Raw genomic sequence first — 21,814 nt, 5'->3', positions numbered from 1 at the left:
CGATATCTCTACGCAAAACACATACAGTTCATTATTAGTAATATCAATTATATTTCATGAACATAATGAAATTAGTATAGGCCCTAGGTTGTTCACTGTTAATTGAGTACTTCTGAAGTATTTTCATTGTGAGTTAACATACATACCAAATGCCATTCTTCCAGTAAAGTTACAAAGAAGACAACAAGATAATATAAATATGTATGTAGTACCATATTTTAAACCCCTATTAAATGAATAATAACTCAATCTCTATTCTGGACTATTAAGTAATAATTTTTATTAATGTTATTTATAACTTAAATAAAATGACAACTAACAAATTAGTAAAAAAATATAATTACGTGCGATATAGTGTGACATTTGTACTTGGACGGCAAACGAATATAATAAAATGTCTATGACAATGTTAACTTTACTCATTATTATGGAAAGAAACAAAATGGGCAGATAAGCATATTCTACGCTGACATTTAAAAATGCTCAATTTAAAATGAACATTCCAAGAAAATTTATTTTATATCACCACAAAAAATCAAACTGCGGCATCATTTTCCCGATGACAAACAAAAAAGTTGTATGGTCGCGAATAATACATTCGTATGGCGTCACATCAGCGGAATATTCCCTTGGCATAAATGTGTGAATTCTGTGGCACTAATGGAGAAGTAAACCTTCGCTCGAACACAAAAACAAATGAACGAACAGCTTTTCTTTTTTTTGATAAGATGTGTAATCGGAGACCCCTGGGGTGGTTGAAGAGTGTCAGGTCGGTCGCCAGACCAGATAGTAAAAGCTCAGGGGCTGAGGATAGAAAAGGCATATCTCCAAATTATTAAGTATAAATGTTGTCATGTAATAGTTAAAGACTTGATTACACCCAGGTTTATAAACCCATCATGATCATGAAGACACTGATCGGAAGGTAATATGCAATACATTTCAATGGCGTTTTCAGTTTTTGCTAAATAACTATAAATATAAGCAAAATTTCAATGTATCTGGACAAATCAAAATATTGATAATATTATTTTCATCACAGAAATAATATATGATATGATAAATAAATTTGAAAAAAGCGGTTATGTTAAATGTATTGTATACTTTCAGTAGGCAAAATTTCCGGCCCCTACCTCTTATAGACTTTGAGAAAAACTGCCTTTTAAAATAACATTGATATAGATAGGAGCGCAAATTTGTGACACGGCCTCTTAAGGTTTTTTCATTGGCAGAGTATCATTCAGATAAACTGTGGCCCAATCACTGATGCAGTAAAAACGTTTTTGGATTCTAGACTATCACGAAATGAATCCGCAAAATTTTCAGTTCTCTAGTTATAGGAGCTACGAACCATTCACGGCGGTACAGAAACTTCGAAGTGTGTATGTGGTGGTATTCTTGAGAAAAGTTAGCACAGTAGATTCCCCCATTATTCGTGTGAGGGTTATCCGTGCAATGTTTTACTTTCATAAAACGTAAAAGCCGAAAATTAAAGCTGTATCCGAATACACAGGGATGCGTCCAAAGCGCACACATCCCTGCATACCTTAGCAAATGCGGCTGCAATGTTAAAGGATGCATTTCTAACGGATGGATTATATCCGAATACTTTTACTGCTAGCACCGCCTGTTGACAACCGGTAGTACTAATGTGCATTTAAGCCATTTTGGAGTCGTGATATCTACGAATATTCAGCGAAATGTAAATAACGACAAATTTAAAAAAAAAACGTAGCTTAGTAGTTATAAACGTTAGCGATCGAAATAAAATAGTTTCAAACGAATTACAAAAATATTTTTAAAAAGATACTTAAAATGAGCATTAAATATTTTCATTTGTCTCTATTTGAGTTATCACTTTCGCTTATAACGTTTCAAACAAATCTTATGCCGAAAAAAACTTATTTTATATTAAATTCAAAATAAAATAAAACACAATTCCTAAGCTAATGGACGTAGGGGCGCATCAGTGGATGCGAGTGTCGCATCCCTATAAACCTTGCTCTCAGTGGACGGATGAAGGGATCCCTCGTGAGGATTCGGAAACAATGCAAAGATGGCCGCGTCCACTACGATGCACTTTCAGTGGATTCCTTAGCTATGGATCCATTAAGCTAGTTTACGGATACGGCTTATATATTTTGACTTTTATTTTAGTGCGCGCACAGTGGCAACGGCACTTGTGTAGCATTAGATACAATGCAATGAATTAGTAGGGCATGCAGATTTCGCGAAAAGATTTCAATACTAGCTGAAAGTTAAAACACTGTAGCATCGTCTATGTTCCGTTATTGGGTGATTTTCTTTCAGGTACATGTCTATTCTTACAACACCAATCGCAGTAATTCAGTGCGGAAGCAAACGCATCTAGAGTGGCTCGGTCAAATAAGGCAACGACTTCTCTCGCAGACGGTCGCCAATCACAAGGAAGAAACCACAAGTGCGGGTATACCTTGTTGCAGTCTAATAGGCGTTCAGATCTTTTCGCGAAAAATACCTGCCCCTATGAATTAGTAATGTTCTGTCCTCAACAGCTATTCGCTTCCTTCATCGCATAATTATTTCCGATGTCGCCCAAGTGTTCAGCAAACGTTTATATTACGCCATCCTGCATGTCAGCAGCAGCTCTGGAGAGAAAAGCCAGAAGCTTCCAGGGCTAGTTTACCTTGCGCCATAAGTGTGCGCTGGTGGCAAATGATAGCAGACACGAATTTAGTCAACAACTATATTAACAGGTTAAATAATCGTTCTAATAATAAAAAAAGCTATGTTTATGCTTTTTAAATTCTTATATCTCCTATATAAATAACATTAATATTTTGTAAATCAGAAATGTTGGTAGCGCCTACATAGGAAGAAAAAAACAATGTTATGCCCAAGCTTTTTCATGCAAACACTGCGTTACATGAATTTTTAAATTTAATTTTAAGTTTTTTTTATTATCTAAATGTAATTCAACATTTATTTAAATTTATTTCAAATGCATTTAGGTAGATGTAAGTACTATAAATTAATTTTAACGGTAGTAGTGTCTCGATTAAAATGGTAGTCAGCGAGCACACTTACCTGTTTGAAAAAACAAATTATTTTGATAAAAAAATACTCTCTTATGTAAAAAGTATTTGATTAGCGCTGTTTTGATTAGTGCTTTGTTTAACAGGAAAACATTATGGCGTTACTCTGAGGGCCGGGTGTTACAGTGTTTGTCTAGATAGTTGGGATAAAAAAAATTAAGTTTTTTTTTTACATTGCTTTAAACGTGTTTTGCGGTTGTCCGTGTGCCTATTGCCAATAATCACCCCGGACAACCAAGAGTCCACGGTGTAGTCAGCAGAAACCGGTACACGTATCTTGCTGGCAACAAAGAGAAGACACAAGGATTTTCCTCAAGGTAAACTGCAAAAAATGTACCTATACCTCTCTATGGCTTTGACGATTGAATCACAGTGGTTTGGAGACTTCCTTCCACGACTGTGAATCAGTCAACTACCAGCCAGCAGTAGAGAGATAGAAATACGTAGACCCGTTCAAAAATAAGGGGAGGTTCTTGAGTAGGGAATCAGCCAATAGGAAAGCGTAAAGTGTACGGTAAACTCTTGAATTTTAGACTGACATCGAATGAATCTGCGAAATTACCGAGTCTCTAAAAATGACGCAAGAATCCATAACGAATATGCTATGCACTTATTGGCCTTTTTTATGGACACATGAATCATTCTCTTTGCCTTGAGTATTGAAAAACACCAGATTTCATAAAAACCTACTTACCAAGTTTTTTTCCAGTAGCGCCATGATTAGGGACCAGCGATTTCCACATTAATTTTTTGGCGACAGTCTAGACTGAAAATGTCTTTTAACTGAATCGCCCTTGGCATTGAAGCACATGTTATTTGACACACTCTGAATTGCTATAAGTAGAGACCGGAAAAATTCGCGAATTCATTTCGCGATATGCTAAAATACAAATAGTTATACCTCAGTGCTGCCTCTGCTATTGGCTCACAACTCACCTGGATGACTCTGGGCCAATGAGAAACACCCGACCAAAGCTTTATAAGAATCACAGGCTGCTACGTTGGGACGTCTCACAAGACAGTAGCCAATGAGTGGGTGGCATTTGACCGAGTGTACGTAGAACTATGGAGTTCATCGAACCCGCGAATTTTTCCTGTCCCTAGCTATAAGCCAATACGGATCCCTCAACCAAAAGAGTATCGAATCACGGGCAACCCAGATGTGCCATCTCTAGGGTTAACGAGTAAGAATGCACAGAATGCGAAGTCTATCTTAGATGTCAATCAACCCACTTTTTTTCAAAACCCTAACTTACATAGGTAGGGGACTGGAAAAATTCGCGGTTTCATTGACCTCTAGGATAGACGCCACGATCCTCTACGCACTTGGGGCAAATTACAAATTACTCCTCTTCATTGGTTACTTACTCATGACACTTGTTAGCCGGGATTCTTGTGATTCGATATTTATTTTTTTGAGGGTTTTTCATTGGCTCAGGGTTCTTAGGGTAAACTGTGGTCCAATCACTAAGGCAACATGAATGTGAACAAGTTGGATTATAGCTCATCCAAAATGATTCCTCGGAATATTTCCGGTCCCTAACCATAGTTTGATGAATTTCATCGCTTGAGAACTTGTGTACCTATTCAAGTAAATCCAAAAAAAAAAAAAAAAGTTAATTCACTGTCTGCTGCCCACAGTTCAATTTCTCTCTCCTGTCGTTCATGATTCGTTAAATGATTTATTTTTAGGTGTTTTTGTCATTGGTTTCTGGTCCATCAGGGATCGTCCAGTAACCCCTGTGCAACAATTTTGAAAGACATCTAGTGTGTATAAAATGTTTGTCGTCCAGTCCAGAGGCTCCCCAGGTGTGCGCCACGAGACACTCCTGAAGGTGTGTCTCATTGAACTCTTTTAGCGACAACAGCCTTGAAACCAGATTTTCTTGTTTCGATTTAGTGCGAGTTTGAAACAACGGTCGAAAATAATAGTCAACTCTCAAGTTCAAAAAGCTAGAAGGACTGTCATTCCCTTTGCAAAATCCTATTTTGTGCGAAGCTGGATTCTCAGCTGCAGCTGTAACAAAGAGCAAGTATCGCCCAAAGATCAAGTTGGAGCAGGAAATGAGAGTGGCGGTTTCAAGCCATATTCCGCACTTTAAAAAAAAATATGTGTGGAGGTCGCCGAGCTCACACGTCACACTGATTAACTCGACACTGAATTTTTTTTAGTAATTTTCTGTAATAATAATGTATTCTTGCGCGTCAATTATAATAAGTTACTATATATACACCTGTGTGAGCCCCAGATTGTCGTATATGAGCCTCAGATTGTAGTTGTACTTAATTTCATAAAAATAACTTTATTATCTTTTTTTGACGTGACAACGTCTAATAAATCGATGAATGCCGGCTGCACGCACGAAAAAGTGTCCCGTTACGCACATTGTCCCGTTAAGCTGTGTCCCGTTACGCTCATTGTACGCTAGCGCCGCATTTCTCTCTCTTCCACTCGATTGGAACAACCATCGATTTGACTTTTTCGAGGCACATTAAATTTGAAACACTACCATTCGTTTCCTACTTTTCCTATCATCGTCCTATCCTTAACAGAATAACACAGATTGGAAGAATTTAAATAGGAAACATGTATAAAAGTTATAGTTAAAATAATCTGTTCGTTAAAGTAATAAACATATTTGAATTAATGAGTGTAAATAAAAGTAAATTTATCAATTAAATTGTAGATTTCATTTCACTCCTTCTTTGTATCCATACGAAATAGTGATAATTCAATAAAAATGATTCAATTTTATTCATAAAAGTATGCAATCATTTCATCAATGTTTTGCTATGACGTTGTCACGTTAAACTATCGTACATAAACTGACTTTTTTTCGTTGTACACTTATTTCGACTAGGCAGGGCCACCGCGACAGAATACTTAACCTGTAAGTCAGCCGCGAACTGGGAAAGTTTTGGGAACCCCTGGTCCTGTCTGTCGCCCTAATTCACTGCGCAGTCACAATCATTTCGCGTGTTTCTTAGGCAGTAGAGTAGATCTGAAGTGCATGTGCATGTGCATCTTCACGTCGATGGTCGCGTTGCAGTGATCTCGACTAGTCCTTTGAAGAGCCTGGGCCAGTCGTGAAACAAGGATGGTAATTGATTGGTTGCGCAATCAAGCGTGACTCGATTTAAGAGGACGTGACACTGCTGTCGCCCAATGAGAACTCTTAGAAGTCTTTAACCGTGTATTGGCATGTCGGGTCGAGCCTGGAGCGAAATGAATCTGCGAAAGTTTTCGCGGATCTGATAATGCAAATTTCGCAGGAAATCCATCCGTCTACAGAGCGACGATTTTTTTTCTCGCAGATCCCTTGGTTGGCAAAGTAGACTTGATTCACATATACGTTGATCGGTCTCACGTCGATGATTGCACTGCAGCGCTCTTGACTCGCTCTTGACTCGCGCTTGACGACCCTGAGCCAGTTTATAAACAAGGAAAAGAAGCAGTTACCCAACATAACCGCCATATGATGTAACCTTGTTATAGACCAATGAACATTCTGAAAAGCTTTATTATTAGAGGAGCATATATATATATAACATTTTATGGACAAGATAACCTCCACAAATCCCTTCCAAACTGATACATAAAATATAGTAATAGAAAATCTCGGTGGAGATCGTTAATCAGCAAAATTCCACCTAAAGGGGTATAAAATGGGAAGAGTTCTTTGAAAAACAGAAAAACCTCTATAACTCCCATAGTTTGACAAATATCGCATCCGTTTGCACGTAATATATCTCTTAGGAGTGATGAAAGAAACTTATGTCTAAATACATTTTTGATTCGACCAATCATTATTGCGAGTTGTAAGGAAAAGAAAAGGATCGAAGAACAAAAAAAAATCTTAAGTTCTTCAGTAGGCACACCATCGAATCCGTTCAAATTTGTTGTTAATTGTAAATTTTTTATCTAAAATTTTTTTTCTTAAACAAGTTTTGATGAAACGAACCATCATTTCAGCAAGGGTATGATAAAATCAGGGGTAGGATTAAAATTAAATTCAATACTCTCTTAGTAGGCACACCATCCAATCCGTTTTCGCGAGAAAAAAAAATCTGAACGTTCAATAGACTGAAATATGCTATGTCTGCGCCAGCGGTTTCTTCTTAGTAATTTTTGGCTATCTGCAAGAGAAGATAAGTGCCCAATTTGACAGGGTCATTCAGGACGTGTTTTCTTCCTCACTGAATCACTGTGATTGGTGTTCTAACAGTAGACATGTAACTAAAATAAACTCACCCAATCACAAAAACACAGACGATGATACAATGTTTTAACTCTCAGCTTGTCTCGAAATTTTTTCGCTTAAAGTAGACGCCTCTATTTATTATACATAGCCACGGTGTCTACAAACACACGACGTTATAATTTAAGGACTTTTTCATAACATTTAAATAAAATCTTCTCATAACCTTTTTTACATCATAATGCCAATTTAAATACCATAAACAACAAAATAAGACGGTGCGAAATTGATATACGACTTAACGGGAACGTGCATACTATGATTAAAAAAAAAAACTAAAATCTTCTCAAGAGATAATTTCAAACATGATTTAAGTAGACAGTCTCCAACAATTTATATTTAAATTCACGTTAGAAGAATGTGGCTGTATACTACAGTTTTGTGACTCCCATTACGGTACCAGTTTATTTGGTAAAGTTTTTTTTTTTACTAGCAGTATTCCAATTTCGTTACTTTTTCGAGGTTTTCGTGACTCGCAGACAAGTCTGTATCGGCCATTTGAGGCCATCTTGGAAGCGAAAAAAGAATCAGCGAAAATTACTACTGTAACTCCAGAACATTTGGTCACCGCGGAACGCTACCGAATTTTAATATTTTTACAGCGTATCGTACGCAGGGTGTCCACAGTCCACAGTTAGTACTTTCGTACTGGATCTAGTACTTTTATCATTTTTTAGTGGTCTAGTACATTTACGCTCAGATCTAGTACTTTTTTCTTTAATACAATAATATTACGGTAACTCCAATATGTTTTATTACTAAGCGTAATTATTTTTAAAAACTATGAAATGTATGTCGCACCCGAATACAAGACTATCGTAACTCCAAAAATTGAGTTTGTGAGATATTTTTACCATAAGCAGGAAAATATCATTATTTAGGCACTGCAAGACTATCGCAATATTATATTTACTTTTACGGGACTTATGGCAAATAATGTAGTGTTGCACTCTGGAAAACATTATATAAGAATATGTGCAAGACTATGGCAAATGAGTTGTGATAGTATTGCACTGATTTTTGAGTTACGATAGTCTTGTACTCAGGGTGCGATGTGTGTGTAGTGTGATATTTAAGTTCGAGCATTGCAATGTCATAATAACTTCTTAAATTGTTAAAACCGTTTAAAAAAATTATAATTTAGTACTTTTTTTTTCCTTCAAATCTAGTACTTTTTTCTCGCCTAAGTTGGTACAAAATATTTTTTTTTTCCTTGTGGACGCCCTGATCGCACGGCAGCCGCTTCGCATGGGCGGGGTCGACGCCCGTACATCAGCCTAACGAGCCTTCCTGAACAGTTGAAGCTCTCTCTCTGTGCGCGCGCAAGCCAGGTGATTAAGGGGGGCGAGGCACCTTAATTAAGCGGCGGTCGCCAATAGCGGAGCTGCGCCGTGGGCGTGGTCTGCCGGCGCGACATGCCCCCTTCATCACACATCTCTGTGGGAGATAGGACCGAGCAGTGTGTGCGCCTGAAGCAATAACCACCACCCACCTCCCCCTCATCAACCATCATCGTTTAAATGCTCACCCGTAACAATCCTATATACACAGTTACTCTCATCGCTGTATCACGGGAAACCTTCTTTTCACAGACGAGAGAGCCAAACGCCCGATAGTGCATCTTCGTTTTTTTTTTGTTTTTTTTGGTTCATTGTAAATAAATACGGCGGTGTTGATAAAAGGATACTAATGGTCAATTAGGTTAGGTTAGCTACATTATAAATACTTTAAAACATTGTGGACGGTTGATTTGATTAGGACAGCTACATTAAAGATACGGGAAAAAAGCGAGCATAACTTCGGGGAACTTCGGGTTTTTGGCTCTCTCGTCTGTGAAAAAGCGGCTTATCCTGTATCACACTCTGTAACGCCAAAGATATATGCATATACCTCGGAGACAGGCGTGTCGTGGTGCACGAACATTTAGCCTACTCCATAGATATGTATATAAAAATATAAAAAATTTAAATGTAACAAAAGAGTTAACGTTTTAAATATAAGTGTAACACGCCTTAATTATTAAATTAAAGTGTTATAATCAACATTTTTCAATGGGCACCTTATAAATAACTATGCATATGATTACTAAAAAAAAGTCTTATATCTCGGAAAGTTTAGCTCAAAACGAAGTTTGCGTCACTGGGACTATTAAGATATTATTAATTTTGTACTAATGCCCTTTGGAAATTTTTTTTTTAAATTTGCCTATATCTTGAAGTTTATAATTTTATTTTAAAAAGTTGTTTCTTTTTTGTCTTATGTATATACTATATATTTGAATGCCCGAAAGTTGTTTTGGCAGATTTTCTTTCTGAATGTTTTGAAGTTACGCCCTTTTGAGTTTTTATATTATTTTGTGGTCACTTAATTTCTTGTTGCTTAAATTATCAGTTTATACCACAGATACACCAATATATATAATTTTATTTTTTTTATAATTTCATGTATGTATATACATATCATAAATAATATTCATTTGCACAATAAGCATTAAAAAGAAATTGAATTTTTAATATAAATATTGTGTACATATATTAATGTGTTATATTCACTCATTAATGGGCACCTTAAGACGCCATACAACCTACTAGTAGAGATATGAGGTGTGATAAAAAAAAAAATACAGTGAATTAAATTTTATAGTAGCAACTGCTGACGCTATATATATATTTGTAGTTTTTATAGTAGATTTTATGGTATTTGAGGATTTTATGGTATTCCAGAAATTGATGGTTTGTGAGCATTTGATGGTATATGAGGATTTGATGGTATTTGGGAATAGATGGTTTATGAGCATTTGTCTGTATTTGAGGATCTGATTGGCCCATATGTACTCGAAACTACTTCTCCCTCCCCTCCCCCCCTAAAAAGCCCTATGTGCATCGGAGCCCGCCTGAACGGCAGCGTCACCAGTCATCAGCGATTCGGGAAACCTTCTTTTCACAGACGAGAGAGCCAAAAACCCCCCAAGTTCATGCTCGCTTTTCTTTTTCCGTATCTTTAATGTAGCTATCCTTAACCCAAATCAACAGTCCACAAGGTTTTAAAGTATTTGTAATGTAGCTAACCTAACCTAATTGACCATTAGTATCATTTTATCAACACATTTTTACAATGAACAAAAAAAAAAGACCGAAGATGCACGATCGGACGTTTGGCTCTCTCGTCTATGAACAGAAGGTTTCCCCAGCGATTCGCCCTGGGACGGAGTGGCATGCTTCCCCCCCCCCCCCCTCTTGCCACCTCTCAGCAACCAAGGGGAGGAGACGCGACCAAACTTCGCCGCGCGTCCTTCTCAAGGCGCATGAAGTCCCGGGAGCCAACGACCTCCGGTGCTCGGGTGCCGGCGACGGTCGTCAACTGGGCAAGGAGGGAGGGGGGTGAACACACGAGGGAAGCATCCCATTGGCCACCTGGCCCTCCACCACCACCACCAGCACCACCAGCACCACCATGTCGCCGCGCACAATGGCATGTGACACATTCCTCCGGCCGCGCGACGGGTCACAGACCCCTTCCGAGACGTCGGCATCGCGCGCGCTCGAATCGCTAATGAGGCGAGGTAAACAATGGACCCAGGCGGGTGCACAAGGCCCCGCCTAAACCCCCCCTGCCCTCCCTTCCCCTACCCCCTCTCTCCCGTCTTTAAGAGGCCACTCCAGTGTTTCAGGGGCACTACGCAACCCGCGTTAACCTCATAACATTCAATGCTATTTTCATTTTGCTTATAACTAATTAACTCATATAGATTTAGAAATGATGCTTGCTTGATATGTAAGACAACGATGCTCTTATCAAAGCCCCCTTTTTTTTTTTCAAAAACGTGCATAAATTATGGTTTTATACTAATATTTACTAACACGCATAAGTGTATTAGGTTTGAACCATAATTTATGCACGTTTTTGAAGAAAGGGGCTTTCATAAGAGCATCGTTGTCTTACATATCAAGCAAGCATCATTTCGAAATCTATATTAGTTAATTAGTTACAAGCAAAATGAAAATAGCATTGAATCTTATGAGGTTAACGCGGGTTGCGTAGTGCCCCTGAAACACTGGAAACGGCGAGCAAGGCCCGTGTGGCCGGAGTACTGAAACATGGCGCAGAATGGCACACAGTGCACTCCCGATTATCCGCTAAATTAAGTGGCTGGGCCACCGCGGATAGTTAAAATCGCGGATGATCCGCAAAAGATCCGAAAATGGGAAACAAAAACGGGAAACAAGAAGTCTTGTCTAACAGCATATTCTGCGTCCAGACATCCCCCCTCTATTGCTTCGTCACAACCACGCGCTCTGAAAGCATGCATGTCGATAAGGGCGGCTTCCGAACTGGTGTGCAGTATTTCAGTTGGTGATGTGCCCGTATGGGACTTGTGAAGAGGCGGCCTTCATTATTCTATGGTGTAACATTAAAATAAAGGCGTTCTGGATTTTCCTATACCGTTTCGGTCTTTTTCACTGCCCAGAGAAGAAAAAAAAAGAAGAAAATATCAAAGACAAAAAAAAACACAAAACAAAATTGATTAAACAGAAAAAAAAATTCTGCACTTTTACAAAAAATTCCTTTGGAAACCAGTTTGTACGGCATATGGCTATAGTCACTTTTGCATACGTGAAAAATTTTAGAGATAATACTGAGTATTTCTTACGAAAATTGGCACGTGATTTTATATTTTAATTGATGTTTCATTCAAGCATTAATTTTTTTTCAAACCATAGTAAAGATAACAGATTACTGGATAGCGAGACTTGATTTTATTTTATTATGCTTATTAATGTATGTAGTTTGCAAATAACTTTAGGTGTTGGAGGTACTGGGACAGTCCGAAACCAGTAAGCTAATACTGCGAATACTGTTTGGTAGTAATACAGTTGTTTTCAAGTAAAAGGTGCAATTTTTTTCCTTCAAATTTTATGTCGAAACTACATTTCTGGACGCGAATCACACGTAGTTTCCGCACCCGCCGCTAGAATTCGCTGCCGGAGCAGCTGCGTCGACTACCGAATCATTTGAGTAGCAGAGTGAAATTTTAAAATATATAGTTAATCGGCTCCGATAAAAACGAAAAATATTAAAAAAAACTGAACTTCGGCAAGTATTTTTAATTAAAATACTGCCCATATTGTTAAAAATTCATTAACCTTTTATCTTTGTGAACTTTAAATCGCATCATCGCCACTGGTGGCAGCACCGTTGTTGTTACACATTTCCGTTCCTTGACGTTCGTCGCATTCACGAAATCACTCTCACCAAATGCCGTATACCGAGAACTAAGATGTCACACATCTAATATATAAAAATCAATGTTTGTTTGTTCGTATTCTATGCGCCCACGCATCGTTCATCCGAATGAGTTTAAACTTTGCACACCTGACCTTTGAAACAAGGGGAAGGTCACTTGTCTAGGTGAGATTCCGATAAAACCAACCATAAAAGCTGAATTTAATTATTTTTTGATGAGATTTCGTTATTTTATTTGTGACGCTTTATTCCTCTGCATGGTAATGGGCTTTTTAGATTGTTTATTCCTTCTGCGTATTCATGGTTAATTAATAGGACGCGTGAGTAGTATCGGATAATAATCAGTAAATATGTTATGACAGTTCATCTTTTCTACGGTCCGAATACTAATGGTAGCATGCGAGTCGAGAGAGAGAGAGATAAAGATAGAGAAATATAGAGCGATAGATTGACATAAAGTGAGATAGAGTAATATAGAAATAGAGAGACATACAGATAGAGGAAGAGATGGAGAGATAGATGATACAGATACAGTGCTATGGAGAGATATATACAGATATTGTTAGAGATATGGATATATATACACACAGGGAGGGTTAAAGCTATATAGAGAGATATTTAGAGAGATGTATAGGGAGATATTTAGAGAGATGTATAGGGAGATATAGAGATGTATAGGGAGATATAGAGATGTATAGTGAGAGATATATAGAGATGTATAGTGAGAGATATATAGAGATGTATAGGGAGAGATATAGAGATGTATAGGGAGATATAGAGAGATGTATAGGGAGATATAGAGAGATGTATAGGGAGAGATATAGAGAGATGTATAGGGAGATATAGAGATGAGTTGTGTATGTGTACCTACTTAAAACTAATTACAAAAAAAAATTGAATGAGGCATTGCAACGCATGGCGGGCATTAGCTGGTCAGCAGTAAATGATGTTCGGGATCGGAAGGGGCTACCGACCCGCCGAAGCCGCTCCTGCCAACTAAAGGCCGGTCCACACGCAACGTTTTGTACACAGTTTTTACTGCGCAGGCAAAACTGTGCAAACAAAAGGTTGCAGTTTAGCCGTGTCCACACAACACAGTCTGCAGCCAAGTTTTATCCTATCAGTTGAGAGAATTCCTTACTTTGGCCAATTCTTTCCGGTATACCAACCTCAAAGAATTATTATTATTTTTTTTTTTGTGATTTTATCTCTGTTAGCCACGATGTCAATCTCTTTGTATTTTTGTTCAAGTGCTTCATACGCTTGACTTTTTTTTTTGTCCCTATCGCTATATTCTTTTGATTTGACCCGCCACAAACACGGAAAGGACTTGTACAGAGCAATGAACTCTGTTAGAAATTCACGTGAACACTGTCGCAAAACGGTCATCGTTGAACAGATCACACTGTTACCGGCACAAATACCGAGGGAGAACTGAGCCCCCGTGTACGGAGAAGACGGAGGAAGTGTCCACACGCTACGACAAGTCTGTGCAGGTCGACTAAACTGCGCGGACATAAATGCTCTTGGCCACAAGTTTTCCTATTCTCCGTGTTCCGTCTCCGGCGCAGTTCACAAAACTGCGAGCAGTTTTCCTGTCTACACGCCACGTCTTGTCTTCAACGATGTGACGTGCGCAGGTGAATCGTTGCTGAAAACGTTGCGTGTGGACCGGCCTTAACGGAATACGCTCGTGAGTCGACGGCGCGGAACACCTCTCCCCCCGACCCCCGCATTCCTGTTCGCGCATCCGGCGAGCGCGGGCGGTTAGGACTTTAAAGCATTTTTTTTTTATTTACAACCTTCCTTTTCTTTTTAATGTTACTTGGAAGGACGCGGTTGTTGTCTGTGTCGCCTCGTGTGTCTTCGTTGTTACAGCGCGTCTCATCCTGAGACTGCAGTGCGCATTTAAATGGGTATTCTCTCTCTCTCTCTCTCTTTAAACGCACTATCTCTGCCATTAGCGCTGTCCTTGTTTCGGGGCGTGCTCTGTCGCCAGATACAAACCACAGAGCAAAAAAAAAAATCGTCACAGGTATAACTTTTCAATGTAATTATAAAATTTTTTGAATAATAATTTTAGAACATTGAGTTTTTTGTGAGTTAAATTTGAAAGAGGATTTTTTTCGGAAATGTAATTTTTCCTGTTTTATTTCATCAAGAAAATAGTCTATTAATATCTATAGGTAATTCATTATTTATTTCTAAGCAGTGTTACTTGAAAGAAGCCATTCTTGTTATCAAATTTATTTTGTAACTTTTTTTATATGATGATGTTTTTTTGCTCTCTTGAGCGTAACGCGTAATTGTGTGGAATGTTTTGTTTGAAACGATAATTGGTTTTTAGCATTGAAGTGTATGTACGAATTGTATTTAAAGTATTGTTCATTTAAGAATCAAAAGGGATTTGAGCACGCATTCCCACTTCAGCCGTTATTAGCTTCGGCACTGACGTCTTTTTGACTCCAACCCCATTGGCAGGATATGGGGGTAAAACTTTACAACTTAATATCACAGAAAATTACTAACATAAACAGTTTACCAGTATTAAAAAAAAAGAGTATCACAAATATTTATAGAATATCCGACCTACTCTCTGAAGGAATTCTTTAATTTGATTGATAATAGAGAAATTGAACTGTTAATTTGTTGAATGGACTTGTGATAACAGCTGCTTCATGTTTTGCATAAAGTATGAAGTATCACTATACAGTTATATTGTGTAACATGTTCTGTACTTTTTTTTAAACTTGCATCACGTAAACATTAATGTATGCACATACATATGTATGTAAAGGGAACTACATGTATAACGTGACATGTTCTATATCCCGGAGCCTTGACTTCGTGTGGGCTTTGAATATATATACTGTATAGAAGTCGCGAGTGGATAGTATTTACTCTACGTTTTTCAGTAGCGTATGATGATCAGCTTGGGAACTTCACCGCTGCAGTGCGCTGCCGTAACGCCGTGTATCGTCTTAGGTTGTTATTTACACGTTAGAGCGCAGCACTGTCGCCCGCTGTCATTCCCCCGCACCCGCCAACCAACATTCACTGCAGCTCAAGGTCGTTCAACGGGAGTTTGTGCGTCACAAAACTGTAGGGATGAGAGGTGGGGTAGAGGGTGGGTGGAGGACAACGCATGTTTGTGGGAGTGTGGGGAAGGGGTGTTTGAAGAGTTCGACACTTGTCCGCTAGGGACCACCGCAAGTCGATGCCCTAGAGATGATGGCGATTGCGGCGGTGAATTAACCAACTACCTCAAATCGTATTAGAAATTTTAACCTGGGCTGGCGACTTCTATACAGTATATATATTCAAAGGTGTGGGATCAACGGAACAAAAATACAAAATAAAATAAATAAAGATACAAGCTAAACCACGAGTGGCAATGAACTGCAGTTGACTGTGAAGGTCTGGCTGCGTGTGTGTTCCAGGGGAGAAGCCGTACAAGTGCCAGTGGCCCGAGTGCGAGTGGCGGTTCGCGCGCTCCGACGAGCTGACGCGCCACTACCGCAAGCACACGGGCGCCAAGCCCTTCAAGTGCCTGGTGTGCGACCGCTCGTTCGCGCGCTCCGACCACCTGGCGCTGCACATGCGGCGCCACCAGCCCAAGGCGCCCAAGTGACGTCGCCCTGTCCCTACCCCCTGGAGACCCCCCATCGGCCCCTCGCTGGCTGCGAGCCTTCACGACCTCGACGACCTCCAGCCACGGAGGGCAACTGTGTGTAGAGCCTCGTTCTCATTCCCTCACCAGTCTTCATTAACAAAGGAAGAGTTTGTCTGTGGCTTTATCGTGAAGACCGTGACGCCCAGAGTACTTCGGTATCCTCCAAGGGTTTCCGTTCGCACCTCGAACAGATATCTCATTTTAAGCGATTTACGGACCCCACGTCCCCCCCAGGGTCATCACTCTTCTTCTTGGCAACGGCCGTTGCAGTTCTTGACGATGGCTTTCTTCCGTGTCCTGGCCATTGGTTAGATAAATGCCTAGTTTTTTTTTATATATGAGCAGCGCGAGTTGTGTTCTGACCTTTGCACTGTCCGCAGCGAAGCGGTTTTTTTTATTATTGTCGTTAAAGGTTCTCGTCCGAATTCACTCTCAAATTCACCCCGTAGGGATTGGTCTAGAAACTTCCGTAAAGATGAAGCGGAAATTATTTAATTTATAAAAAAAAATCACTAGCTGCAGTATTTGACGCTGCCCGGGATTAATAAAACCATGTCAAGTCTGCAGGACATGAACTTGAGAGCCGTGAAGTTTTTAACCTTTAATGCCAGCACAACCTGAGATGCAGAAAGCATCAACAATGCAGAAGCCGCTGCCATTGAGACGAAGAAAGCATCAACAATGTAATAGCATTAAAAAAAAAAAAGAAGGAAATTTTGATCTTTAACGACCTCGCATCCCCTTTCTTTTAGCGGATTTCTACGTAGCCAAAAGGAATATACTTGCCGAATTTTCGAGTCTGTAGGTCGTATAGTTGCTGAGAATACGTGATGAGTTGAGTCATTGAGTGGTATTTCGCTTCACACAAAATTTACCAGCCCTTTTCATCCCGTTAGAGACGGGATTTCAAAAAATCCTTCCTTAATGCATCCCTAGGGTACTCAAGGAATATTTCCTCCAAATTTCAAATATCCAAGTCCACCGGTTTAAGCCGAGCGTTGTCTGTCATTCAGTCAGTGTTGGAGTTTTATTAAGTGATCATGGTCAAATTCCCCAGTTATTTTGTACGTAGGGACAGGGGAAAAAATTAAACGAACTGTCATTAGACTGCAATAAATGATGCCTGCGACAGTGGTTTCTACATTGTGATTGACGGCCATCTGCAAGAATGCCTTTTGCCTTATATGGGCCTAAGCCATTCAGGAAGCATAAGCTGTCGTAAAAAAAAATTCCTGATATTCGTGGCTAACAGTAAAAGTGCACTTAAATTACAGGTGTAATTATCATGGGATGGTGCCACTCACCTGTTGGATATATATAAACTAGTTGCCATAATATTATTTTCTTGTAAATCTGAAAACATAAAGAGTTTAAATGGAGTAATACTTTCCTTTGAGATAGCCTATACTAAATTAATGGTTGACAAAAATAAGCAACCATTGTAGTCTTACAAGTTATGATAAAAAAAAGAGTTAGGTTCAGCATACAATTTGTACTGTTTGGCGAATTGTGCCATTTTTTATACGTTCAGGTCTAAAGTTTCAGGTTTACGACCATACGAATGTAACTATGACCGCATCAATTCAGATACAATAAATAACAATTTCAAACCAAGCGAGTTCAGACAAGGGTCACAATTCGATATCGAACAACTAAATAAATATTACGATCAACAAAGCCGATTTTGTTCTGCAGAATACATATGTTAACTCTTCAAATATACTTTTTTTGTACGAGGTTGCTTAATATCTTTTTTTTTTTTTAAAAAAAAGCCCATGACAAGGTTGAAAATACTCGAGGAAATAATATTTGTTTTTTTGCGAAACAATTCTTTCTCTCAGTGAACGATGCATGACACACAAGGTGTTCCGAACAAACACTACAAAAAAAAAGAGACGTCAAAGACACGTTTGTGACTCCATCTCGGCTTTTCAAAAGCCTTCGAAGACGCTCCTTAAGTATACAGGTTATCACACGCCATGTTGATTTTTTTTTATTTTTTTTTTTATTTTATCGTCGGTATTATATTATTTAAGGGCTATTTCTAAAATGTTAACACGATGCCTCCCTTGTAATTTGTTGTTTTGTCACTGATATATTCCACAGATTTTCTCTAAATTTAATACACCCAGGATCACAAAAATCGTACCCATTGAAAAGATGTTATTTAAAGTTTGAAAGGTGATTAAATCTACTTAAATAATAAATAATTGTCATGTAGTTTTGTTTATCAGTGGTTTTTTTAAAAAAGGAGGGGGGGGGGGGGAGTTGATGTGTGGGCTTCTCGCCGGCCACTGCTTAACAGTGATGCCAACCCCTTGCTGATAGTTCCTTGTAGTTCATGCGGTGTCGTGCATCAGATCATCTTATTGCTTCTTTATTATATTTATCTCTTCTACCCAAGATGTAATCCCTGGTTGGGGTTTGCTTAGGTTTTTACACATAGGCCTAATGTATATATAGATTATATTTCATAGTCCCTTGGAACCCCGTCTGGGCTGGATGCGTTGGCTCGGGGGAGACTTTAACGCTTGAAACCTATTTTCCAACATGTGCCATTTTTGTGACTCCCAAGTGTGTGATGGGTGTAAAAAGTCGCGCAACTAAAAATAGTTACGAGCAATAACGCGTTTTTTTTTCAAACTACACATAGTTAATATCTTATTAAAATATTTGTAACCAAACGACAAATGCAAGGAAGGTATCATGTTGAAATTTCAGACGGAGCCCATACATAATAGTAATGGTGATAACTTTTAAAATAAATAAATAAATCAACATGGTGTGTAAGATTCAGCCTTAAGTTATTTATGGTTCGGTTAACGTATTTAAGGATTTTACCAAAGGAATTCAAATTTTAAAAAAAATAATAGCGCTTTTAACTCATTATACGTGATACAAGTGAAACTTCTTTGACAATTAAAACCTCGAGTCGTAAGTATATCATAAGGGGAAAAACGACAGGAAAAGAGACAGAGAAATAACATACAATTTTTTTGAATAAACATGAATTAACAAATTATTTTCTCACTTCAAAATACGTTCAAACCCAGTTGTGTGGCCCTCAGCCCAAATACTCCCTTACTAGATGCCAGCAAGTTAGGGTGACGTCAGGCGCAGGCTGGTCCCTACCACTGCGACCCGCCTATCCCTGCAGCGTGGCAGGTTTCAACCTGAGCCGCACGCCGCCACGCGGAGCCCGCGGCCCGCCCAGTTCTCTGCACCGTCCGCAACCTATTCTCCGTTCTTTTCGCGCCAAAAAACGTTGCACAGCAATGTTTCACGAAAACGCTGCATTAAAATTGGGCATAGAAATTTACTGTTTTCTCCCATCGCGTTCAAAGAAGTTTCACTTCAAAATTAGGTTCCTGTGAAATACGTGATCCCGAACAGTTGATCCACCTTGCCATACTTCTTTTTTTCCTGGATTTCTTCCTCGTCTAGGGAAACTCCGTCGATAAGTCATGGCTGTCCAGCTTCTCAGTGCTTGGGTGGCACAGCTGTCATCATGCCTATGCCAATGGGAGTTATCAAGAGGGATGCTTATGCCAAAAAAAAAGTTGCGCTGTTTTTAAGTAACTCAATGGACGAGGTAACTACTTCTTGATAAAAAAAAAAAAAAACAGAACTCAAGACCACTTTTGTACTACTTTTGTAAGGATTTCTGCCATTCATCGATGCCATTTTTAAAGACCAGAATAGTGTGTTACATTTTTTTTTAGAAAATATTTTTTTACTAAGTGCCAAATCGAATGTGCCTTAAATATTTGTGGCTTCCTGAGTAGTATTTTATACGTATGAAATGTTATTTTCTTACTATTTTTGTGTGTTGAAGCCAAAGTATTATATCTGAAAGAGAAGAGATGAACAGTGACAGAAACTGTCAAACTTATGAAATGTTACACATGCATCTTTTCTTTCAGTACTGTTATCATTGCCTCTTTTAATTATTAAATGCAGCCATTGATTTGTGTGTATAAACTGTAAAGACGATAGTCAATGTTATCGTTGTTACTGTGGTTTTAAATGTAATTAATATATATTTTTACTACCTTAAATATTTAGAGCCTGATAACACTGTTTGTGTATCAACTTTTTTTGTGTGTTTACAAATCTCTGGCTATGACCTTAACAAACAGAAGAGTGCTTTGTTTATGTTGGTTATGAAAGAAGTCAAAAGTTTTTTACCAGTTAACTGTAAGGTTGAATTTGTAATTATTTAATATTTATAAATAAATTTTGTTTACTAACTGCGTTAAATTATGTTTTTTTTTGTGTAAAGTCTTATCATCAAAAACCTTCAAATATTTTACTAAAGTAGGTGTACAGGTATATGGAGTGTGAAGTGTTTATAAGGCTCAAGGACGCATGTCTTATTCAATGTTGTTATTTTAACGCTGTTAAACTTTCAAACATTTTGAGAGGCTAAACTTTCACAATGAGAAAAAATTATATTGCAGATGTTTTGCATACTGAGCTGTAGAAATAACATTTTAAACTTTTTGTGACATACCAATAACTACAGAATCAAAACATTTTATGATTTATGTTAATGGCGAAACATTTTCTGCAATATATTTTGCTCCTCAATTAATTGATCCAAACTTTTGTCATTGATTAATTCTACAAATCCATTCCATCATTAAATTTTTAAAATATATAGCTTGCCGAGATGTTTCTGACAAAGCGACATATTTTGCCTCAGTAGATGTAATTGCTACCGACTGTGGTTTTTTTAAACGCTATGAAACAGCAGCTCCACTTAGTGTAAATATAGGTAGGTATATCCCGTGTATGAGATTCTGCCAATAGCATATTTTGCATGATCTGCATCAGAATAGACTTGAATCCCAAATGAATCTTTTTCTGAAAACTAGACAATAATTTTTTCATGCTTTGTAAATAGCGCAATATCAGTTTTGCTGCTGACCAATGAATGTCTTGATACGTTTCATTAAACTGTGACAATCTATTTGCATTTAACTTAATATCTGGTCCAGTTGCAATTGCTAGATAAGTATGTAATTCAATTGATTGCCTAAATGGTTTTTCTTCACCTTCTCTTTGGAATCTACTTCCTTCTGGCAATTTTGCTTGGAAATCACTAGAGGTTTTTACTGGATTTGATTCTATCTTGATGAATTTCTTCAAGAGTTTCTTTACGTAGCTCTGTTGACTTATTTCAATATTAAAATTCTTTTGATTTATTTCGACTCCTAAACGACACCATGCTGGTCCCAGATCCTTGACTTCAAATGTTTTAGACCAGCCTTAAAGTTATTTTACTTCTGCTTCGATATGTACAAAATATCGTCAACCTAAACCACTTTAATTGTGGACTGATCTTCACACATGTTGTAGTAAAGGCAAGTAAAGTTTGTAGCCGCAGTAAGCCCCAGGCTTTACAACACTTCAATTAATCTCCTGTACTACCACTTTTGGCTTGCCTGTCATAGACCATATAAAACAATAATCATCTTACAACCCTTGTTTCTTTGTGTCAACATTTCGAGAATCATCTGTACTTCTTGAATTGTATTGTTATTATATCTTATAATGCTTCT

The 21,814-nt window shown here is 38.3% G+C and overlaps 1 protein-coding gene and 1 long non-coding RNA gene across 2 annotated transcripts in view; one reads left to right on the top strand and one right to left on the bottom strand.

Annotated features, from left to right (window-relative positions):
* The window catches only part of LOC134540785 (Krueppel-like factor 5), a 305,075-nt gene extending 284,445 nt beyond the window's left edge, over positions 1–20,630 (top strand). The window contains exon 4 of the mRNA XM_063383707.1: positions 16,018–20,630. Coding sequence (XP_063239777.1) covers positions 16,018–16,208 — 191 coding nt within the window. The 3' untranslated portion in view covers positions 16,209–20,630. The remainder of the gene's footprint in view (positions 1–16,017) is intronic.
* The window catches only part of LOC134540787 (uncharacterized), a 660,317-nt gene that overhangs the window by 297,479 nt on the left and 341,024 nt on the right, over positions 1–21,814 (bottom strand). The gene's annotated exons all lie outside the window — the stretch shown is intronic.

The sequence above is a fragment of the Bacillus rossius genome, chromosome 17, assembly GCF_032445375.1.
Source record: "Bacillus rossius redtenbacheri isolate Brsri chromosome 17, Brsri_v3, whole genome shotgun sequence".
Lineage (NCBI taxonomy): Eukaryota > Metazoa > Arthropoda > Insecta > Phasmatodea > Bacillidae > Bacillus > Bacillus rossius.
The sequence above is the reverse complement of the archived record's forward strand: the minus strand, read 5'-3'. Positions and strand labels throughout refer to the sequence as shown.